Below are 26019 nucleotides of genomic sequence, written 5' to 3' on the forward strand. Positions count from 1 at the left end.
CAGTTAAAACCAAAATGTTGATTATGGAAAAAACGACAACGAAGAGGTCGAACCTGCGGATATGGCGACTAGAAGACTTAAAACTAGAAATAGTCGATAAGTTTAAATACCTTGGGGTGACCATGGACGGATCATCAGCAGAAAAAGCGATGCAAGAACAACTGTGGGATAAAGTCAAAATACTCACTATTCAAACAAGATTGATCGATGAAAAATTTGGAAAATTTTCCATCATTCCTGCGATAAAATTCTACAAGACCAAGGTGGTGCCATCTATCACATATGGAATGGAAGCTTTTTTTAACGTCCCAAAAGCTATATGGCAAAAACTTGAAGGACACGTGTGGAAATCAGTACTGGGCTTGCCCAAGTCGACCTCTATGTCAGCAATAAGAAGGGAACTAGGTCTAGTTTCACTCGCTGCCTCGGTGGAGCAAAGCAAGATGAGGCTTTACAGAAAAATCATAATGGCAGATTCATTACCCATATACAATGTGATTGCAGAAGAACTAAAAGAGGGCACCTGGTAAAGCACTCAACAAATGGGCGGCCACAATCCAAGAAACGTTGATCGAAATAGCCTGCACAGAAGAAGACCTGAAAACAAACCCTGAACGAGTGAAAACCAAAATTGAACTTATGGACTGGATCCGGTCATCAGATACTGCAAGGGCCAACAAGCTACTCACCCATCTCCCCCCGATGTATAACAAGGTAAAAACGCCATTAAACTACTGCAGACAATTCCCGAACAAAAAGATGCGAGGAACATTTTTGAAAGCCAGACTAAACCTCCTGATGACCCAGCAAATCCTAGCAATTCGCACTCCAAAGACAGACAACAGCTGCCGGCTATGCAAAATTAAAGAGGAAGTGGAAACGTTGAAACACCTTGTCCTGATATGCCCAAAGACATGGCCAAACAGAGACATATTCCTTTTACCTTGTATACAAGGGGCGAGCACCCTAGATGAAGAGGCTGTATGGAATCGGTTAATATCGGGAGAGAGGACGAGATGGACCATCGTAATGGTGAAACTGATAGAACTGGCCTTCGAAATGATTGCAAATAAAACCACAATCAAACCTGGTTGAGAAGGGGTCGCGACAACGCCATACATCATGTGATCATCGCAAAACATTTTTCCGCTACTCAAGTCACATAAAAGAAGGGACACAACTTGGAGACACAAAGATAGGAGTCTCTTTTAAGCTGAGAAACCGTCCCCCCCCCTACGATCAAAGCATGAACGCGCTGAGGCGCATCTGTAGAAGGAGAAATAGCTCTTGTAAAAATCGTAAAAATCTTTTTGATTAAATTCAAGTAAAAAAAAAATGTTCACACCCACCCAACCCTGAGACTCTGGAAACTGCACTAGAGGGAACTCCCTTACACATAGTCCATAAATCCCTCAACACGACACAAATGCACACCAACACATTATATTCATAGACCTAACAGCCATCCATGACTCCGGACCCCTTATGGATACAACTAATTAGTGTGCACGACCACAAACCCCAACCTAACATCACATGACACACACCCAATACAAGCACTAACACTAGCCAACATCCGAGGCACAGAGTCGTATGCATATGGTTACAGCACACAGGGCCTCCCAAATAAACTCCCACACGCAAGACAATGCACACAGACGCCAGTCCCTCCTGGTTCTGAACCTATCCTATCATCCTATCTCTACTAACACACCCAGTCCTCTTCTGTAGCAGAGCCACGTCAGTACCTGGACACTGCCCATGGGTGGTAGCAGTGTGTGGTATAAATCAACATAACGTAACATATTAATATCTCATTCAAACTATATTGTGTTTGAAAACATAAGAACAAGGACTGAAAATGCTATTGAGTTTTGTTTTATTGTGTCTTGTACATTGAAAAGGCAGGTCTGCTTTGAAAAATGAAGAGATTAAATCCAGAATGGCCTAAGTGAAAGAATCAAATCAAAATAGTATGTAAGTTGAAATTCTCAGTTACTGGGTGTCCTGAAGAGTTCAGTGCCTCCAGTCAAGCTATTCAAAAAATAATCACATCTTATGGTTAGACCAGATGGCTTTATACCACCTTGAAATGGTCTTTCGTTGTATTAAAGACAGGTGTCAAAGACAGTAAGCACCATAAATTCACTTTGGCACTCGTACTAAAACAAGGTTTCGACTTCAGAGAAGGCCCATCACAGGCTTTACTTGCATAAAACATTTGAAAAAGAAATCACTGACATTTAGAGAAAAATACAGGGCGCCTGGCGAGGTCCTGATATGCCCAGGAGGGTACATATATTAATAACAAAAGTAATCAGGATGCGAGATCCTCAAACACTTCCACAGTTTTTGGACATATTTATTTCAATCTCAAAAACCAGTTTCTCTAATTATTACACAGCTTTCGCCAAGCACGAAAGCGACAACGGACAGATTTCAATACAAACAAAGGGAAGTGCAACTGTGCACCCTCGTCAAGGATGTGGAAGATGAGTTCCCTAATGACAAGCACATCTTAGTACAAGAGACTGGTGAAACAGATAACTGAAGTGAGTGCTGCCCGAGGCTGCTATTCAGTCCGAGTGTGTTTTAAACAAAAAACGGTGTACACAACACTATACAGAAACATACAACAAACGGTATTTTCACAGTTGTGTCACAAGTAATCGATACTGTAGTGTTTCAGCCACAATGGCTTGGTAGGAGCCTGTGGTTGTGGTGGCCTTCATCAGGAGAGACTTATTGGGTGGGTCTGTCCGTGGGTGTTATCGTCCAGCCGGAGTCAGGCGGTGTTGCTGTGCTGTCAACAATCCTAGGAGCAGTCCTAGGGCTGGTGGTGTAGTATATTCACCGTGGAGTGTAGATCTGCCGTGCCTGGGTCAACTCCCAGGTCCAACTTGGGTCCTTCCTTTCATCTATCTTCCTCTCTACCTGTGGTGTTCCCAAGGGGTCTAACCTCTCGCCCTGGCTTTTCAACCAATACCTGGCAACTCTCGCCCACTGCATTGCCATTTTCTGCTCAAATTTCCAGTGCTACGCTGACGACACTCAACTCATTTTCAAGCTGCCCTCTGCCACCTCCTCTCCCTCTCTCATCTCTGATTGACTAACTGCCATTCAAGATTGGTGTGCCGTCAATGATCTTTGTCTGAATGCCAGCAAGACGGAGATCCTCCTCATGGGCACACCTTCACCATCCTTTCCCCTCACTCTCTGGCCGGCCTCCCTTGACCCTCCTCCTACCCCCACCTGCGAGGCTAAGAACCTCAGGTTCATCTTTGACTCCACCTTTCCATCTCTGCCCACATCTCTGAGGTCTCTAAAAAGTCAAATTTCCAGCTGCACCACCTCAGAGGTACTCAGCCTTTCCTCTCCTTCCCCCAGAAGCTCATGGTATCTCAAGCTCTGGTTCTCTCTAGCTTGGACTATTGTAACAGCCTCTTTCTAAATCTACCTGCCTCTACTCTCAGCCTTCTGCAACTAATCCAGAACAGGACTGCGCGACTTGTCCTTGGCCTCAAGCCCTGGAATCGTATCTCTCCAGCTCTGAAATCTCTCCACTGGCTCCCAGTGGATGCAAGGATTAAATTCAAAACCCTCTGCATTGTCCACAAGGCTTTCTGGGGCCTGGGTCCAAAATACCTTCATCTATCCCTCCGCAAACACCTCCCCTCTCAAGCTCTTCGCTCCTCTACCTCCAAATCACTCAGGGTCAGACATTTTTCTAAGAAACGAGCTGGGGGTAGATCTCTGTCTTTGGCTGGGGCCTCCTTCTGGAACAGCCTCCCTGCCACTCTAAAACTTGAGGAGAACCATCCCCGGTTCTGGAAGCACCTCAAAACCTTCCTCTTTTCCTCTGCCTTCGCTCCGCCTCTCCCCTGCTGATCTGTTCTCTCTTGGCACCGTGCACATCCTGCCACCCTCCCGCACTGCCTCCGGGCCACCCCTTGCACTGGGGTCTGTATCTGTACCCATACAGCCTCCCCTTTTTCTTCCTGCACTTATCAGACCTACCCTGTCTGCTGCCTTAAATCTAGCACTTGCAAATTGCTGGCTGCATTACCACTGTTATGTTGCCTTTATTATTTATTCATTGTTCTTTATCTGTTTCTCCTCTGCTTCGCACTTTCCACCTCTCCCCCCTTCCATGCACTTTTCCCCTCCCCCCTCTCCCATGCACTTGCGTGTTCTCATTGTCACTGGGCCTAGTAAGATCGCTGTTTTGTTCTCCCCTATTCCCCTCCCTTGCCTTGTCACGCTCTGAAACACTTGTGTACGAGCGCGATAGAAATAAAATATCAATCAATCAACTAACTCAGACGGCACTGGGCTTATGATTATCCATAGATCGGCTATGAATTCCTGGAGTTCTTGCTGTATTCACGGCGGCATGTAATAATTAAAGAAACTGGTTTTTGAGATTGAAATAAATATGTCCAAAAAACTGTTTGAGGATCTCGCATCCTGAATACTTTTGTTACTGACATTTAGATGCATGGCACCAGCCATCTGCCTTGGATTGGTCAAGGTGGAAGGGTTATTGAGAATAGGCACACCAAGACAAAATCACTTCAAATAGTGGTGACATGGAAAGGGAATATTTCGGCATTTTACAATCTCTTCTTTCTTGGAGAATTGCTCCAAATACAAACCAAAGAAATGGATTCAGTTGAAAGGGCGAGAAAAGTCCTTAATGTCTAAAACGCTGTGCTTTGCAACTAAAAATCAGATTGACACAGTATTTGGATAGTTTGTAGATAGAAGGAAAGTCCATCAAAATCTTGAAGTGGAATTACATGTTGCCATGTTTCAAATTGTTGAAAGTTGTGAAAATGTGCAACATCATCAAAATGTATCAGAATTTAATTATCTAACATCTGAAAAGGTTCGCCCCAATATGCAGAATCGAAAAATATAAATGTCATTTCGTTAACACAGATGTCTCAGAAATGAGAGCATACAAAACAAAATTAGTATTCCTTCAGAAAAAACTCCCACCGTTTTAGTCATGTGGAAAACAAACCACTCCTCTAAGACAAACCAGGGGTGGGATTAGAGGGAATATAATGGCATACACATAAGCGAGAGGGTGAAATCTGTATTGGGAGATGGAGAGTGAGAAGGGGATCAAACTGGACATTGGAGAACAAAAGGGATAATTTGCCCATAGGGGACATGTGTCCATTGACCCAGGCAGTGAGGAGAACAGCTGTGAGGAATCTGAGGGTGTCCTCACTTTGTTCCCCAATATATCCTCCGCCCAGGGGTCCAGGGAAAGGCCATCACTTTTTGACCCTGGGGTCGGATATGTGAGGGAAGATCACCGGGGTGGAGAAGACCTGGGGAGTGGGGATGAGGCACCCTTGGATGAGTCGCGGTATCCCCCATTTCCATTCCACAAGGCATCCAATGTCCCCAGGTCTTTATAGGGCATTATAAATCATGTCCCTATATTTCCAGAAAACACTCTCCTAACACACATCAGTTAGGTACTAAAATGGGGAGGAGATAACATAGGGGAGCAGACAGCATAGCGTTATACATACTTCCTTTACTACCTCAGACAGCCTCAAATACCTCTCTGGTACTGAGACGAAGAAGAGTGCTACAGAGGTATACAGGTGGAACAACCAGGAAGTCCACCTAATGGGTTTTGCCATAGTCAGGCAATTGGAATAAATGACACACACCTGAGGTCACTTAACACTCCTAACGGACACAGGAGCATGGAGCCATGTCATGCAGGAGAGATAGAAAATGAGGCTGTGGTACGTGTAAGAAACCCAGCTGCCGCAGAAAATGAGGAGAGTGAGTGGTGCTCGCAGTGGTTTCCGCAATGGAAAGATGGAACTCTTGGAAGCCGTAAAGAGTCCCTTCGCGAAGGACGACAAACAGAAGGGAGCAGCCATGTTCAACCAGTAAGTGGAAACCAGGGAAACACTCATACTGGGGCGGTCCGGGAACTTGTAACAGAGTTACCTTTTGAATACCGAACTTTGGATCAAGAAAGAAAGACTTTTGCAAGTGAATATAAGATACTGAAAAGCATTGCCAACAGTCAAGGGGATCTATAAAGCTGTAGAGTAAGAGCAAGTACCAGTCAAGATCGATCGGAATGAAAACCGCGGTGTTGAAAATAATGCTAACATTGTGTGTGCTTTGAGAAACCAAAGATTGTCAAGAGCCATGGAAGAGTGTGAAGTGGCAACAAGTGAGAAGTGGCCAAACAAGCAGTGGCATCGTGCATACTCGAAACTGATAAGAAGAAATAATTAAGCTGTATCGTTTGCGAGACCTGTAATGGGTGGAACGTGTGGTGTAACAATTGTGCCCGTACCGAGGAAACCCACCTACCGAAAAGCCACGTAGGAGACTTGCTGAGAAACCTGAAATTGAATATGAAGGAAGTTTGATGTGAAACAAAGTAGGGAACTGTAGTCATGAAACATGTGAAGAATAACCAACCCAAAGGGGCTGGAAAGTGTGCCTGGAAATTGTGTTGTGAAGAGGAACAGAAAGTTAGGGGAAGGGAACCACTTGGCACTGTGAACATCTTGAAACTGGGGGAAAGAAATCCCCTTTGCAATCCCGGAGCTGGAAGAAGCTCAGAGCATTTCCTTTGAACATTTATTTACTTTCAAGCCAGGAGCTGGCAGAAGCTCAGAACCTTTACTCAGAGCACTCTTTCTTTTCACTTTGAGAATGCCACACAGTGTATACAAATAGATATGAGGACAAGTGTAGGTTTTGGGCACAGACAGTTCTTTTCTTTGGCCTTCCTAACGCAGACTATCCTTAGTTTCATTTAAGTAGGGAAATCCCACCTTAGCACAGGGCAAGTTAGGCCTTTTTCCAACCCTTATTTTTGTGTTAAATAAAAAAATGATGCGAACGTTACTCTGTTGTCTATGCTAACTTCATGGTGCCTTCACACAGCCCATAGAGGGATGACCAGCTGGTGCTTGGTGATTGATTCCAAAATGGCCACCTGAATTGAGGGGTTGCTGGTAGGATGATGTTTAGCTGACTGGGTCCATAACTGGTTCTGCCAAAACCAGAATGGTAATGCTGGGAAATGCGATTAGAAAACTGGGACAGAGGTGTTACTATCCCAATGTTCTGTGTTCCTGCTACATATATCCAATGCAAATTGAGATGTGGTCTCTTTAAGGCCCAGTACAATTTGCAGTGAAAAATGAAATTCAAATCTGAAAGCATGTCATCTGCCATTTTCAAGGGGAATTGCCTTTGAAAAGGTAAGTATTCTTTGTGAATATAGTTAGTGGTTGTAGCTGGTTTTGAGTAATTTAGAACATAGTGGAATCATGACCCACTAAAGGCTAAGAGGCATCAATCAGTTAATGCCACTGGTAGAGACCATGGCATAGCTTGGATGATTGTACAATGAAATGCATGTTGAAAGAATTAATTATATTCATTAAGAACTGTGCGAAGGGCAAATCTCTGTATTCTTCTGTCTTTCAATGCCTAGGCAGAGTCAGGCGTAGTGCGGGAGGGAAGGGGGTCTCTGATTTAATATCTGTTACTGCAGAATAGAACATCTCAGCTCAGAAATCTAAAGACACGGAAAGCATTACAAGCAGGCCCTTTCTGAAACTGTTCAAGCATCTGGATGGAAAGGAATACATTCACGTGGACGGCAAGCCATTCACACACATATACACAGAAATAGATGAAAGAACAAATCCAAGTTTAATGAAAGTCTCATACATATACGTCTATAGAGAACTGCATCCACACATTCAGAAAGGATAGGATAGGATACACGTGGGTCCAGAACAGAATATATAGATTAATGAGAACATTACCTGTGAATTCAAATTTACACAGGCCAATGCAAACAAGTCACCTTTTGCATGTACATGGATTAACATACAGTCCTATGCTTGCCTATATGTCCAGTGGCCTCTACATAGTTATTCACTATCCCACCACTGCACAGGGGAGCTGGCGCATATATCTATTCTGAATGTTAATTGATATATTTTCTCAAGCACTATAATTATCCTGATGCTGGAAAAGATCAAATGTGTAACCATTGTTACATTATTTAAAAGGTTCTAGTGAGAAAGATTAGTGATGTTTACATAGAGATTAATGCAAAGCAGAAATGTTAGTGTGTGTAGTGTTTACTAGACTACAGGATATTTATTTGAAGATTGTTGTGACTAAAAGTGAATGCCACTTATAATAGTGAGAATCATATAGGCAGGTAAAATGGTGTTTCGAAGAATTTGTTTTGAATACATACAGACTGTAGAGATCCCAGGGGTAAAGCTGGAGATCAACTTGGTTTAAGTTGCTTCAATTTAAAAAATAATTGATTTTTGAATACCTCACTGTCTTTTCTTTGCCCTGAATTGTGGGGTGGGATTGTAAAATGTCGGTATTAGATCGGTGAGTCACGTCTGGGTGAACGACTTGCCAAAAATATAAAATACTCCACACACAGCAGTGGCAGTCAGAAGCCAGCAGCCATCCCTTTAATTGAGCAGGGCACAACACTAAGTCTTGGATGTTTTAAATGTTCCTTTGAATAGTAGGGAGAGACAGTAAGTTAGAATAGGATTTCTGAGCGGAGGACTTCATTTTTGTTTAACCATCTTGACACCCAATTTAGGGGAAGATTAGGTATTTTGAGTCTGAAGTTAGAATAAAACCTATGAAAATCATGCCTCACTATCCTGATTCGCTCTTACCACTGGTGTCACAATTCAGGCAATACAGAGTGATCAACTGCTTTTCAGTGAGTTCAAAGGGAGGGTTTGATATGAAGAATGTGATGCCTACTCATTACCCTTCACCCCCTCTGCTGTTCGGGGTTCCTTGGCTGCTGCACAGCACTCCCCAGAGAGTCTATATACAGGAGCAGGTTGTAGTCAGCAACTAGTAGGGGCTGAAATTTGCTGAAAAGTGTGTTGAGAGTGAGTAAGTGAGAGAGAAACATACAAAGATAGAAGGCGAGTGAAAGATGGAGAAGGAGCAGGAGAGGGGGAGAGACAGAGAGAGGGGGAGGGACAGAGAGTGGGAGAGACAGGGGAGAGGGGGAGAGAGAGACAGAGACAGAGAGTGAGGGAGAGAGAGAGGGGGAGAGGGAGAGAGAGAGAGAGAGAGGGAGGGGGAAGCGAGAGAGAGGGAGAGAGAGAGAGAGAGAGAGAGAGAGAGAGAGAGAGAGAGAGGAATTTCCATTATGTGGGTGTTTTCTGTGGTTTTGTACATCTGTTAATTCCAAACGAATGTAATAAGACTAAAATCATCTTTATGGGCTCTACTATTACCTGCCTTCCCCTTTCCCTGGGCCCATATCTCTGCCCCTTAGCCACATCTCCTTGGTTGCCTATGCATGTAACCTGGTGTTATCTTTGATACACCAACATCCTTTTCCCCTCAAATATTTAAGAAGTCTCACTTTCAACTGCACCTCCTCAAGTGTATTCTGCCTTTCTTCAATTAACCTCATAAGCCACAGTTTACCAGAACCTTGTTCCTCTCTAGGTGGGACTACTGCAATAGCCTCTATGTGGGCCTCCTTAAGCACTTACTGTACATTCTTCAGGTTATCCAGAATTAGGCAGCTAGACTTATCCTGGGCTTCTGACCCAATGACAACAACACTCAAATCCCTTCGCTGGCACTCTGTGGTGGCCCGTATCCCCGACAGCCCTATGTAAAATCCAGTGGGACAACTGGAGCCAAGGACCAGAAAACCCCCAGCACATGGCATCTAAGTGCTTCTGGTGCCCAAGATAAGCGTCTTTTTCTAGAGCTCGGGTACTCCTGTCATTGGACAAAATTAAACATGGAGTCAGGACCATCAGATCGGCTGGAGCCAAACTTTGGAACATTCTTCCTGCCCCTTTCAGAGAAGCTGGAAGCCACCTCCACTTCTGGAAAAGATTCTTCATTTCAAAGAAGTATTTATTTGGTTAGTGCCCTCTCCCTCCACTGGTTCTCAGCGTTCTAGGGGCCTCCAGCACTGTTTTTTGCACTCTGGCCATGGCCATGTTGCCTAATGCACGCTCCCTACTCTCGCTTGCCACACCCATGGCACTGAGCTTCCAAAGAGATGTGTGCCGGTGGTACCTACTGTTGACCAGCACTCATCCTCTTGCACTTATATTGTTGTTTGAAGAGTCGTTAATTGCACAACTGTATTCTTGTGCTCCTCTAGTTAGTGTTGTCTGATGTACTTCTGGCAATTGCATGTGCTGTGCACATTTCCTCCTCACTTCCCCCCTCAGTTACCTCCCTCTCCCCTTTTCAACTTGTGAAGCCATAAAGTGACTGTGTTTCACAGAGGGCTCTTACAATTCAGGTATAAACCAAAAATGCATACCAAGCCAACGTACCGTGCAAAAATACATATCAGAATTTAAATATATAGGAATAAATATGGAATCTTGGTCTTTACCTTGACTCTAATCTCTCTTTTCCTCACCATTTCTCTCTTCTTGTTCCTGTCGTTTCCATCTATACAACATTTGCAAAGTCCGCCCTTTTCTCACTTTTCAGGCCACTAAACTCCTTGTCTCCTTAATGTTCTCACAACTCTTCTACTGTTCTAACACTCTCTTCGGCCTCCCAAGTTCTCGTCTTGCTCCCCTGAAATCAATCTATAATTCTTCTGTTCGTCTACTTTGCCTTCTTTCCTATCACGACTCCATTTCTTCTTCACTTGTATCACTTGGCTGGCTAACGTTTAATTCCCAACTAAAATTCCATTTCCTATGCTTAGCCTTTAAATCACTCTACCAGCTTGCGCCCGGCTATCTTGCTTCACTCATTTCCTTCTACTGTCCATCTCGTCCCTTGCGTTCTTCCTGTCTTTTCAGATTGAATCTTCCACGCCCACCATGTGCCCAGTCCCGCTCTTTTCAGCTCCTTGCCCCCCAACATTGGAATGCCCTTCCTGTGGCTATTCGTTCTACCACTGACTATTCTATTTTCCGATCTTCTTTGAAATCTCATCTTTTATATTGTCCTTGATTGTCTGCTACCAGCATTGATGTTTTGATTTTCATTTACCACGATCATTGTACCGTACTTTGCTTTTAAATTGTACAGCGCTTTGGATAAAAGTGCTATATAAAACAAAATAAAATACAAATCATATACACCTTAAATTACCTCAAAACATACACCCAAACATACGAAAATAACTAGCTGAAAACAACACATACTCTTAAGTCTTACTACCATCTTCAAACCACATTTCACAACCAAGACTAACATTCACATGAAAAATACAAACTACAACACGTAGATAAGTATACAAACCAATCACAAAACAATATTAACAACAGTCCAAAATGAAAACGGTGAGTTTCCAGGAGTGTTGGCTTTATTTCATGTTTAGTGTTCAATGCTAAGTAAACCCCCACTGTTGGCATTAACTATGTATGCGTATTAATTGTAACTCTTTTATTCCACTGACATATTGATATGTGTCTACACAGGCCACATATATGCTGTTGCTGTCCATTCCCTGCTGTTCATACATATGCAGAAATGCGTTGTGTTAGCACAGGCAAGCACGTGCAGAAATAAAGAGATGTTTCAGCAGAATGAAGGCTGCCAGCCCACGATACAGAACTCCATCAAGACATTCAGGTGGAAGGAACCGCCCTCCCCGCCCCCCCCCTGTGTTACTGCGTCCTCCACACCTATTAATAACGACAAGTAGACAGATAGCGGGGGCTTTATAGAAGCAAGCTCAGAAATCACTCTCAGATAAGTGCTTTTGACCTAAATCTTGTAGCGCCTCGGTCTGACATATAACCCCACAGCTGTGAAATTCTGTACGAGATTTAGCAGTTCGATGCTGCCAGCTGACCCAGCCATAAAGCACACACAGATAAGGACTTGCAGTGTGATATGATACAATTAGACATTTACCGTCTGCTTTTTTCAATGCAGGCCCCTTCCCCCTTAATGAGATGCGCGCCATTGTTTTTCCCCGCTCCATATTAACATACTTGTTTAGTGTGTGCGTGCGTGCGTGCGTGCGTGCGTGTGTGTGTGTGTGAATGCGATTAAAAAGAGGAAAAACAACCTCTTAAATAGCACTGCCGTGAACGGGAAGATTAGTTGCTCTGCGGAAATACAAGTAAGGAGGTTCTTCTGTTCAACCCCCACAGAGATGCAGAGTTAAAGGATGTCTCTGCCTCGAACAATAATCAGATATAAAAACATCTGTTTAGCAGCAGAACACCTACAGTGCACTTTAATCAAGCATTTAAGTTACCTGCCAAAAGGACCATGATCTCTTCAAAATGCAATGCGGATTAGCGTGTTATCTAACGGAAGCAGGAAACTAACCTTCAAGTGGAAGTTGGAAATGTTTTCATCGTAATATTCCTGTCTCTGGATGCAGAAACCAGCCTTTTCAGCCAGACAGCAAAACTGGTCTAATGTATTCCCTCGGAGCGGAGCAAACACCATCGCTTTCCCCTGCAATATTAGAAGGTGAAGCCACACATGTATTATCATAAAAAAACCGGCAGGCAATCACATACAACATACAGCGGGTTGGAGCCCTAGCGAGGCAAGTTCATAGGGAACCTGGTCCAGGCATGCAAGACAAAGCAATCTGACATCCACTGTCCTTCATGGAAATGCTAAATAAGCGATGACAATTCACTGGTAATAAATGCCTGGAAGAAAGGACCCACTTAAACATGGAGATCTATTTTTGGTTGTAGAGCGGGTTTATAGCAGAAAGCACAACACTCAGAAGACGCTGCACCTACACTAGTGCACGGGAAGCAGCGAACGTTGGCAGGGATACCATCCTGAATGAAAAGAGCAACATACCAAGATTGTGATAGGACACTTTACATTTCTTTGTATTTGTGCTTAACACGGATAATAAGGCATTAGCATTGTAATCTACAATACAGGCACATTTGAGAAGGAAGGAGACAAAACATGATGTGGAATTCACACCCTGAGATATGTCGCATCAGGTTGTGAAGAAAAAAGTGGTGCGGAAGAAGAAGGGTGTACACAGGTGGCTGGGATGATAGGAGCAGGTGGTAATACTAACTAACAGGTGGGTAGGGTAACTTTCACAGCAGACAGTTAAGCTGCATTCTGGAACCCTAGTAGACTATATACACATTTCAGAATGCAAAACTCACTGTAACTGGAAGAGTGTCAGAAAACGTGAGAAAGAATGACCCCATGCCCTGTCCCAGTCTGAATAGCCCTCCCCACTGGTGACCTGGTGAGTCATGTTATGTGAAGTTTATAGACTTGAAATACTGATGTGGTTTCAGGCTGCTATCTTGATGGGACCTGTTGCTTGAAGTTTATAAGCTTGACTGGTCAATGTTGCTTCAGTCTTCTGTCTTGAGGAGTCCTGATCTTTGTAGTTTATTCACTTGAATGATCAGTGTGGTTTCGGTCTACCACGTTGGTAGTCGTGAAAGGCACAGATGTGGGAAATGCCCCAATTAACCAGCGTAAACCAAATCCAACAGGCAAAGTCAAATATCCGTTAAGGTAAGTACCAGTAGAAAACCTAAAACAAAACCATGAGGTCAACATCCAATCTGAAGGGCCCAAACAAGTACAAATTATTCCTGGAAGCACTACACAAAAAGAGGGAAGAGATTAGGAGAGGGAGAATGAGTTTGGAAGGATGGAGATGCACTCTAAAATTGTCCCTGGATAAACATGGATCACACTACCTGGGCAAAGGTAGCCCAAGCCTTGGTCACCCTGCAGCAGCTATTCTGGAGAGGGCTAACATAGCACGCTGCACCACAAGAGGCAGACTGCTTGAAGAGGAGTGGGCCTAGTGGATGGTCCTATGCCAAAGAGAAGGTGGCCTGAAGGTGAAGAGCTTCCTTTTCCAAGAACAATCCATGGCAGGAGCGTGACAATTTCTACTGCCTGAAAAAGACCCTGGAAGAAAGGGTGATGTAATACCAAATATAGTTAATGCTGAAATCCAAGGTCTGGGTGAGACCTATGGAGAAATCTGCAATATCCAAGGGCTGGGAGATACCAATTGTGAATGATGTGAAACCCAAGGTCTGAGAATGCTGATGAAACCAAAGGTCAGAGAAAGACCTGAAGTCCACAAGGAGTGTTGTGGTGTGCACAATACTCGCTGAAGAATAGCCTAAGTGAGGTGGCCTAATAGAAGGAACCACCAAGCGTGGCACCTGGGCGAGCTCCTCGAAGAGCTGGTGAAAACAGGACCACTAGAGGAGTCAATACTATGAGTAAACCTTCCCTGCAAGCGACTTTTCTTTACATTAGGATGAATTCATTCTTTTGCTGGGCAATCATTTGAAGTTTAGGGTTGCCAGGAGGCTAAAAGACTTGTTAAGATTTTTTGTTGACCACACAGGTTAAACATGACTTTAAAAAACAGGACATCACAAGGAGAGGAAAGGACATACAAGAGTAGGTGTTTAGAACTTCATGATTTGATTTGAACCATGATCACTGAAGATAGTGGACATCTGAAGCAAGCCCCACATTGCGTTGACTGATGCTAACTTTGCTGACTTCACTCTAGATACTTCATTACCAGTCGTAGTTTATCCCCTGGATCAAACAGGGTGGTGGTCCTACCCTTTCCCATAACAGCTCATCAATAAAGCTACTCATCTGATCTACAAGCCATTATGTATCACTTGTGTCATGGCATGGTCAGACCACATAATCTACTCACCTTTCAATCAACTATCATCTCTGCACTACATTTGTGGACCTACACATATTGCAGTCTTACATCTACTAGCACCACCCCACCACCGTAAGCACTATATAATCACTCACAGATCATTGCATGGTATGCAAATTCTTTAGCCCTAACACACACTCCTCCTCCACTCCTCCCCCAAGACAAGCAGATTTCCCAGTATTCCAGCACTGAGAGCTAACAGAAAAGTGCCTCCCCTTCCAAATAAATCCCCACACCAATGTGTTGCTGCTGCATACCACATAGAATCATATCAGCTGTGAGAAAACTGGGGGTATTTTCACTCTTATTCCCTGTTATTCCCCTAGGATCCTCTACGCAGGTGGCTAGGGAAAGGCCATCACTTTTGGATCCTGAGCCTGGGGGTGGACAAGCGAGGGAGGATCACCTGGGTGGAGAGTCCTTGGGGATTGAGAGTGGGATGCCTGCAGGTGAGGCATGGTATACCCCCTACCCTAATGTCAACCAATCTAGCCCTCCTGCGACCTTTAGGGTTTATTGTAGGTCAACTTCTTTCTTTCCTCTCTTGGGACACCTGATGGTACTGAGATGAGGAAGAGACAGCTGAGATGAATGAACACCACTACTTGGACAAACAAGATGCATGAAAGGTATGAAGGTCAGGCATGTCCTCTAAATCAGAGTCAGGTAGTATGGACTGAGTACACATGCAGCCCATTGAAGGACCACATGTGTATACAAGGAAAAGCTATGCAGGAGTAACATAGAGAGACCTGGGAAACCTGGTTGGAGATTGCTGTGAAACCCAGGGATCCCAGAACAACAGGAGATGCTGTCCGACCTCCCCAAACCAAGGGAAAGCTCCCTTATGTAGAAGGAAGCCTTCCACATGAAGTAGGAGCAAAAGGAGCTGCAGCGAGGCACACACACCAAGGACGCCGTGCCCAGCCTCACAGAGGTACTGAAGCCACCTACGCCAACTGAACGCCTGTACTCACGCGAGCGGGGTTCGCCAAAGCTGAAGCAGTGGCCAGAGAGGGATGCCAGAGGAAGACGATTACAACCAGTGAGTGCTGGTGAAGTTACCCAGAGACCGGAGCGCTCGGGACGGGCTACACAAGTTGCAAACAGCACCAAGCGAATAAATACTTGCATTACAAGTAGAACAGAGAAGTTTAATGAAGGAGCAAAAGGCAAGTGGCATAAAAAGCATTAATTGCCAGTATTGAATACCGAGTTGAATGAAAACAGCAACATTGCTAAATTTAAACACGGAATTGAATGAAAATAACAAAACTGCTGATATTGAATACTGAACCAAGTGAAAACAGCAAGACTGTTAGTATTGAATACCAAATTGAATGAAAACCGCAAAACTGCTAATATTGAATACTGAAGTGAATAAAATATTAAATACCGAAATTGGATGAAAAACTGCTACAATTCAATACCAAATTGAATGAAAACAGCAACTCTGATAATCTTGAATAATGAACTGAATCAAAATCGCAAACCTGCTAATGTTTAATTATGTACTGAAAGAAAATAGGAAACTAAATAAAACTAAGCTCTCTGAATGCAGAGTTGAAGGCAAATCTGAGAAACTGTTTGATGTTGAAGGAGCACAAGGAGAACTTAGGATTCCTAGTTGTGTGACCTGCAATGGGTGGATCATGTGATCCAACAACTGCACCCAGAGCAGAGAATCCCTATATGTTGAATATTGAACTTATAAAGAAGTCCATTTTCCTGGTTGAGTGACCTGTAATGGGTGGACTGCGTGGTCAAACAACTGTGCCAAGACCGTTTATGCTAATAAGGAAAAATACTATTGATGCATATAAGGGTTGGGGAAGGGAGCCCTGAGCTGTGAAGAATTGTTGGGATTGAACTAAAAGACCAAGTTTCAAGATACTCACTTTTGTGACATCGTTTTGATATTGAACTTGGGGAAGAGAACCCTGACCCTTTCTGCCAAGAAAGTGTATTGAACTTGGGGAAGGGCATCCTGACATTTGAGAACGTGTGGAACTATATAACTTTGAATCCAAGAAAAGGTAACTTGAACATTCTGGTGGACATTTTGATATTTAAGCAGGAGAAGCTGAATAATAAGTGTGGGCTAGAAATAGCTCAGAACTTTGCTTTTAGAACACTGTTTAATTTATGATTGACATCCCTACACATTGTTTTCTTGTTAGTTGTGAGGGCAAGAATAGTTTTTTTGACACAGACAGACTTTTAAGTTTAACTTACTGACACAGGCTATTCTTAGTCTCGTTAGGTAGGGAAATCCCACCTTACCATAAGGAAAGTTAGGCCTTACACAATTCTGAAATGTAAGTTAATAAAGGTGTTTTCGTTATATTGAATCTTGTCTGTGTCTCCTTTTATCATACCAAACCTCACACAGCACAAATAACTTGTGTACTTCTAGCTTGAACTCATCAAGTTTGGCAACTACCATTCCCCTCTACGCCACTAACCCCACACCCTTTTTCCTGACCCTTGTACCATGATGCTGTCAAAATGTGAGATATGCATTATATAAGACCACTTCCTGTTACATTGATGAAAAGTGCAAAAAAAAGTCTTATTCCTTGTTAAGCACAACCACCCTTTAAAATCTGATTTTCTGTGCAGTAAGTGGAGCCTGATTAACAAAATGGCCACTGAAACCCTGGAACAGTCCAATTATGGCTGCCATTATTGAGCCTGCCAGGGCAGGGGTAGTGGGGCAGGTAACGTGGGGCCCCATCAATTGGACAAAACCCAAGAAGCCAATTCATCTTTTTTTGCTAATAAGGGTTTGCATCAGCAATTACTTCTACCATGGAGAAAGTCGACTACTCACAGGTGGCTTATACCTCCAAGATAAATGTTATCTGGCTAGCGAAAAGTGATGACTGCAACCAAACCATTTCAATGAGGGTGCTGAAGGGGGCTCCAAGCTGAGATCCACGGGCACCACCCAAATGTCAATAGAGGTAACACTGCCCCTGTTCCAGCCACTGGGATATAGGATCTCCACCGCAGCCATGCCATTTTTATCTATCACAATGGAAACACTGATCTTACACCAGGGGGCAACTAGGAAGCTTTAGCTCTTTCACTCCATGGAGTAACTCTGGAGGTGACTGATACTTGCAGAAAAATTATTCTGATGAAGTAATTCCAAGGTAACTTGGAAATATAGTCAAAACTCAAAACTCAATCTATATTTGCCACCGCAGCCCACTACTATGTGTTTGAACCGTATCAGCGCTACCATTGCCGATGACCCCACATAATGAGGAATACTTTGTACTTGCACTGGTTTTGAACAGTCACACTGTGCATGAAGCACATAAGGAGAAAGGCAGAGCTACCAAGGCACTGCATTGCCAATTGATTGTAATACATTGATCAATAATACTGGCATTGTGTTGATACATTGTGTTGTATGCGCTATTTGAATCATCGTAATAGAAAGCATTCATAATGATTCACAGTTGAAAGAAATATTCCCATAGGTCTAGGGATGGTAATTATCAACTGAAAACTAGCTGAGCAATGTTCTATCCCGACGATGTGTCATCAACAATGCAATGCACAAGGAATCACATTTATTTAAGAGAGAGGAGGTAAACAGCAGGAACCATAGGAGGCTACCTTTGACTTTTGTAATGCAACGTCACCTTGAGCAGGGGTCTTCACCAAAACTCTGGAAGCTCAGGTAAAGGCAACCTATGTTTTCGATGGACCTCTGATTGAGACAAAGACAAGATAACATTTGAGTCTGTGTGCCATGTTTAATGCAAATCTGGAAAACCCTGGTTGTGGCCATAATTAGTGTTCACTGGGTGTGAGTGATACACATGAACCAGAGTCTATGTCTGTGGTTTGTGCCTGAAGGACTTGGGACATTTTCAAAATGCCTTATCATAATTGTGGAAATGTGTGTTAACATTCTGGGGATATTGGGTATTAAGGTATTGTTGAACAAGAGTGAAGTGGGGTAAAGAGACTATCCCCTTGCGACACAGATTTGAAAAGGATATAAGAGATGTCTGTTGCACTCGAGATTACAGAGAAGGATTCTATCTTCCTTCATTTGCTAAATTTAAGTTGGTAGTATTCTAATGTTGCGCCGGACATCAATAAACATGCATACATTGGAATTAATCCAAAGTTGTTTATATTCAAATATTTTTTCAAATATCATTACACAGTACTTCTGCTATGTCTGAATGCCCTTATTGGTTAACACGCGTTTCAGCCAACATCCCTTTCTCAAGACAAGGCTAGGTATTCTGATACATTATTCATGTCTCCAAACAGTAATTCACACTTCTGGTTGAACATTTTGTATACAACACCATCAAATTAAAAAGACAGAACATTAGGAAAGGTGGTAGGTAGGATTGGTAGGGGAAAAGAGACAAAGAAGTTCATGACTTGTTAGTTGTACATAATCCATATTGGTTTCATCAAAACTAAATACAATCCTATCTTTGATTCAAATTTTCTAATTATCATTTTCTAATCTCAGCTTCACAAGAGCGGTCCAATGACTCTTTCATTGTTAAGTAATGTGTCTAATCCTCAACATATGGTTCAAGTCTTTGTTATCACATAATTAGCTCATTTGTCATATTAATAATGTTTTCCCACAATGTTTTCCTTTTTATAATTATTATACTCATTTTGTAATCATAATAGTGTTCTAACTCTCACAAATGTCTTATCTTAGTTCAATAAGTATTCTGCATAGATGATTATGTTTACTTAGTACTTACATTCAGTATTCTGCAATCTGGTATGTATCCAAGATTATCTCATTTTTATGTTCAAATGCGCTCCTAAATATCTGGGTTAGTTCCCTACAAAAGTATACTCATTTAGATTTTATAGGACTCCTTAGTCAGAAATGTATGTGTTTTATTCTTTTAGGACTGTAAACAGTCACCTTAATTTCATATGGAGTAACATCCTTTAAACTCGCAAAATTAAATGTTCTAGTAACAATCCACATTAGGTTCCCCCAACATATATAGGTTTAATCGGTGTGGTTTATCCACAAGAGTGCTAATCTTCTGGTGCAAAGGAAGCCTCAATAGCGAGCCGCGTCTGCTTTACACGGCGGAGTCGCCATTTTTTAAATGCTTTTATACCAGGGGCCATTACCATGCGGCATACGTTTCATCAGGGGACCAGCCCGGTGGTGATAGAGCGCGGTACAAATGTCCTTTAACATTAACATTAACACGTGTAATGCCATGACGTTTGCACGGCTCTATTCAGTCAGTCGCATGACTAAATTTGAGGCTGCTTGTTACTTTGTAAATAATTAAAAGATCTGGAGTCGGGTCCCAAGCCTCAATAGGCACTATGATTGTCGAACCTTTGTGAATTTAACAATTTTTCACAGGAAATTATACAAAACTCCTTATACTTACACTACTTCATTTGAGTATATTAATTGAAGTATTTGGTAATATTTACTAAGTTTATAATGTTTCTCCCAAATAGATTATGAAACAAAATAGTTTTTGAATACCTCTCAAAGGGTGTGCGAAACTCCTTTCTTTTCTGAGGATAACCATATTAGGTGTGCATAGTGAAATGTTTGGCAAGTTGTAAACTAGATTTGCCATTATTCATTATTGTACACATATGAATCGGTTACTTATCAATTGATATCCCTTTTACTTTGGTCAGAAGCATAGACTGCTTCCATTTTATGGTCCTTATTTATTCCAAATCTTTGCACTACTTTTAGTCATACGTCAAGGGTAAAGAAAAGCTCTCATTGCATGGCCCAAATTTAAGCCAAACTCTGTTGCACGCATCTTGCATATAATTCTAGCCTCCATTTGTCTTAAAAGGCATTCTCTATCGCCTCCTCTTTTTCCTAGAAGGACTTTTCGTAAACCAAAAATATCTTGTGTCTTGTTTGTTGTGCATTTGATGTGTTATTTGCCAATGTTGAGCCAATGGGAATTTGGGATTCCGGCTACCAATAGTAGATATATGTTCTCTAATTCTAGTTTTCAATTCTCTAATGGTGCTCCCAATATAGACCTTGTTGCATACACACATCAGTGCATAAATGACAAATTTCGATTTACAGTTTATGTATTCGTTGATCTGAACTTTCGTTCTTCTTTGGTCAATAAATGTCTGTGTGCTCTTATGTGCAAACTTGCACATGGTGCACATTCCACATTTGAAAAACCTGCCCTGGTTGATTGTAACCATGTTACTATTGGTTCAATCTTTATACTCAGTAAGTAGGACAGGCTTAATTTAACTTAAGATATTGTGCCATTACAGAAGGCTAATGTTTAACAAGCCTTAACCAGGCATTCCATGCCATTTTGAGTTTGCATTTTACTATCCCCGTTACTAACTAGAAGTGTTTTCTGAGTTTAAAAATAACTTTAAGGCACATATTTGGTGAAATGATATTGATCTCCTTCTTACACTGGAAACATCAGCTGTGCACATTAAGAATCATGAATTCATTCACAATTTGATATACCCTAGACAGCATTTTAATACACTTGAAACTTTCATAGTGTGTTGCCTGACAGTCTCCTGCTTGTATCTAATTTCTTCTTAAGATCTCATCGGAGAGAGTTCACTCTAAGATTTTGACGATTTGCGACCCATAGGGGCTAATTTAGCCCACCACTACAATTTCACCCATTTGCCTGTTTCAGAAACAATAGCAAAACAGCGTGATTCCTCCTATGCTGATCTCCACTAGCATCATCCCTTAATATATCTACCACTGTCATGGCCCCATTTCCAGTTACCTCAATTATTCCATCAGGGCAACTCTTCATTTATAGCTAACATAAAACAATCCACGATAGAAGTGACTCATACCAGGGAGAATTCAGTAATGTAGCCAAAGGTAAGGCAACTACTTCCTACTAAAAATAATCCTAAATAATTTCTAATAATCCTAATAATACTAAATATAATCTTATCATCCAATAGGAATGAGCAAATCCAAGTCTTTGAGAACAGAGGAACCCACAATGTCAGCAGATCACTTCGTTTTTAACTTGAAGCAGACATTCACATGTCACGAACATGCTTTGATCCCCTGGTCCATGATAGATCACTGACCTAAATTCTACATCCGAATTAAACACCCAAATGTGAAGTAGACTAAATAAATGTCAGAATCCTTGCAAGCTTCAACAAGCTGAACCCCCTCTTTTCAGCAGAATGAGGACACTTTCCAGTGTCACTGCTCTTAAATCCTGTGGTTGGGTGGTGTTTCACTCGCTTGGTGCCCTGCCCATGCTCCTCAGCTCGAACAATGATGCTGACCATGACTGTGGGCTCTGGAGGGATCATACCACCATAACGGCCACCTCTGCATACTTAGGTAAAAATGTAGATAGGACCGGTGCAGTGCTGGACCAAGATTCCTGGGTTCATCCAATGCCAGCACTGTGAGAAGCGCAATGGAACCATTGAGGGATACATGTTTCCTGAATTCAGAAAGCCCCCCCAATAAATTAACACTGTCGGTTGAAAACCAACATTCCATGTTCCAGGATGCTACTATTCTCCCCTTGCGGCGCTACTCTTTTTACAAAGAGAAAAAGTTAAGCTACTTTGGCCTATTCCACATAAAAGGAGACTCAGAGTTTTCACCACACTATAGTGAAAAACAAGGTAGGAGAATGGTTCTGCGTAATATATAAAGAAAACAATAAAAATATCTTCCTACCAATTGCTGCCCTAATTATGTTCTTTTGCCTTTCGACTGGTAGTAAAAAAAAAGACTGACTGGTCTTATCAACACTGGTTTCAATTAGAAATGGCAATTAAAACCAAAGAACCTAGAAAATATTGGGGTATATGATCTACGGGACCAAGGAGTCAATATTTTCATAGCCCTATCTTCTTCAGGAGTTATTCTTTTAGGAATATTTACAGCTCAGTTTTAAGTAATCTGTGTGCTGTAGTGAAGCTTCGATTTCATTCTCAAGAACATCTCCAGGGCCGATAAGTCTTTAAAACTGAGATTGCTGACGTGCTTCTTTCTCAATCTTCCACCAAAAGCACTGGACCAGACTGCTTTCCCATGGATCTTTTTAAATCTAACACTGACATTTGGGCACCTTCCTTACTAAGGTATTGAAGGCAGTTTGGTCCTCTTGCATAGTTCTGCCCTCTTCTCATGAGACCCGTATTGTGCACCTTTAAAAACAAAGAAATACACACATGCCCTACAGTCTGTGTTTGTTATTGGATGTTACCTTAAAGTTATTAAGTAAACTAATGTGTCATAGACTGGGTGCATGAGTGACAAGCTATGATATTGGCAGTAACAATGCATGGTTTTCATGTTCATGAAGGGTTAGGTACCATGAAACTAGAAATTAATCAGTATTTTAATTGCAGAACATATTTATTGCAAGAGCACAAGTTATTTATCAGTCATGGGCTTTAGCTAAGCATTTGATATGGTGCATCAGTCAAAACTATGTGTTGAACTGAAGGCACTAAATATTGCCCCTTCTCTGCTTCTACATATTATACAATTTCTACATCTGAATATCAAGGTATGGGTAAGAATTGGCATCAGGGGGAGAAGGCAAAGATCTATCCTCAAAGCAGAGGAGACCGACAGCACTGTTTGCTGGGGCCCCACCTTTTTCAGCTTCTACATCAACTCATTGCAAATTAATGTGTTTGCTGGAGACCTAGGTGTTCCATAAGTGGGGTAGACAGCAGTGCCACTGTTAAGTTATGTTGTCAATACAGTATTGATTACTAGAATGCACTATACTTTACAGGGTTTGTGGCTCAACTATATTAAGGCTTTGATGAAAGCGATCAATTTTGTTCAATGATTTGTTTACCCTGATCCCAAAAAGAAGAACGATAAGCATATAATTGGCCAAATATGAAGCTCAGAGTGAAGAATTTGAATTGGTTAAGAATAGTAAAAGAGTACATTGGGCCATACATTGCTTTGGTGCTATCAAACAACATCTAATTTGATCACCTGCCCCATTATCGAGAATATGGCTCTCATAATTTAATTTTGACCATCTTCCAGTAGGAAACCGTTGGCTCTTTGGCCGCACCGAACAAATGTCGTCAGTTTACATCAATTTTGTCTACATCTTGAAGACAGTCATGCACTTTATATTATTTTGTAGTAAATATCCAAAGGGCTGATCATGCACCTTATTACCGATCTTTTAATCAAGAGGGTCTACTCAATGGGGGTCATTCCAAGGTTGGAGGTAAGGGAAAAACGATGCCGGTAAAGGATTACCGGCATCGCTTACCTCTACGGGCCATTCCGACCAACCAGACCGCTATTAACGGCACCGTAAAGTACGATGCCGTAAATAGCGGTCTAGGGTCGCACGCGCGGCACACCATGCCGATATTAGCGGCATGCCATAAACCAGAGCTGATCCCAAGTAATGCGGACATGCAAATAACGGCCTCCTGAAGCCCGAAAAGTACCTTACCGGCATGGAGTAAATACCGGCATCTCGGAGACGGTGTTAAGAACCCTGAGCAGTGTTTCCAAGAGCTAAAGGTGCACACAATCAGCACAGGTGGAGGCAATGGAGTCTGGCACAGCACCAAAGGAGCACACCCACACACCACACCCCCTCCCACACCAAGATGATACCAATAGTAGTAGCATTACTGGAGCTGGAGGCACTGCTTGCAAGGCAGCAACAACAACAACAACCACAGCCCCCACCACAGAGGATACGCAGGAGGAGGAGGAGGGTGAGACAGGCCCAGCATGCCCCACCAGTGCAGCCACAGTTACCATGCCGGCAGCCCCCAATACCTCGCATCAGAGCCACCCGTTTCAACCTAACACCAGAGCAGATCTACACCAAGTACCGGCTTGACCGTGACACCATCACCACCATAGTGGACCTGAAATATGACGACATAGTGAGCCTCATAGAAATACGCACCACCATCCCCCCTCTACTGAAGGTAGTCTGTGCTCCACTTCCTTGCCACAGGCACCTACCAGCACACAGTGGGGCACATGCATGGCATATCACAACCCATATTTTCCCGGATACTGAACCAAGTGATGGATGCCCTCCTCAAGCACACAAGGGACTACACATCCCTACCACGGACTCCCCAGGAGATATCCAATACAAAAGTTGCCTTCCATGCACTGGCAGGCATGCCAAATTGTATATGTGCCCTTGACTGCACCCACATGGAGTTGGTGGTCCCGCATGCCATGGAGGTGGCGTATCGCAACCGCAAGCAATACCACTCCATCAAGGTGCAGATGGTATGCAATGCCAGCAGGATCATCACACATTGCTGTGCCCGCTCTCCAAGATCAACTCATGACTCTTTGGTCCTGCGGAACTCCACGCTACCACGCTATATGGAGTGACATGCTGGACGACGTGTCTAGCTGCTTGGTGAGTTGCCTGACTGGGCCATGGAAGTGCATCAGGGTTGTGCGGTGGGTGTCTGCATACTCCACCTGGGTGGGAAGTGGGGGGGAGATGCATACTCCACCTGGGTGGGAAGTGGGGGGATATGCATACTCCACCTGGGTGGAAATGTTGATGCCAGAGCACGATGTGCACCTCACCGAACACTGTGCCCCAGAGCCAGTGAAACAGCACATGACTGCCAAATCCCACAGTGATGAAGTAAGGCCAACACCTAACACTACATGACTAGCAGGTGACCAGGCCACATCCCACAACACATGCACCACTCATCGGCGGCCCCACACACCGTAAGGGCATATAGCACTATGCACTGCATATGCACTATGTCGCTGCCTCCAGCATTTCACCACACCGGACAGTCATCCCTGGGAGTGCAGTGAACTGAGCCTAACAAGGATACAACAGCGTGTCACTGGTTCCGCACACCCATAGGAGTGCTGCAAGTCACCATGGTACTGATCAGTAAAGAATTATGAATATGCTACTGACAACAGCCAACACTCCCTACTACCAAATCTTACAGAACACAGCACATCAATGATTTTACTCCAACACTGCTGCATGCATATACGATGCACGTGCAACAAGATGTGAGTGCACACCATAACCCATCCTGAGTATGCTACCCCCTCCATCATCCCATTGCACAGAACACATAGCGGGGCCAGAAATGGGGCCAATGTATCCAGGGACATGTGTGTATGGGCAGAAATCACCTGCTACCATGTAAGACTAGTACAGCTGTCTGCCATGAATGTACGAACACTTACCTTCATTCCCCTCTCATGCAGGTGATGGTAGCTATCCCTTGAAGCCGTGGCTCATGACCCCTGTCCGAAATCC

The 26019-nt window shown here is 43.0% G+C and overlaps 1 protein-coding gene across 1 annotated transcript in view; it reads right to left on the minus strand.

The window, feature by feature from the left end:
• Positions 1–26019, minus strand: part of CAMKMT (calmodulin-lysine N-methyltransferase) — a 580736-nt gene that overhangs the window by 47159 nt on the left and 507558 nt on the right. Inside the window, exon 8 of the mRNA XM_069608450.1 lies at positions 12343–12474. Coding sequence (XP_069464551.1) covers positions 12343–12474 — 132 coding nt within the window. The remainder of the gene's footprint in view (positions 1–12342; positions 12475–26019) is intronic.

The sequence above is a fragment of the Ambystoma mexicanum genome, chromosome 4q, assembly GCF_040938575.1.
Source record: "Ambystoma mexicanum isolate Mex_15411 chromosome 4q, UKY_AmexF1_1, whole genome shotgun sequence".
Taxonomy (NCBI): Eukaryota; Metazoa; Chordata; class Amphibia; order Caudata; family Ambystomatidae; genus Ambystoma; species Ambystoma mexicanum.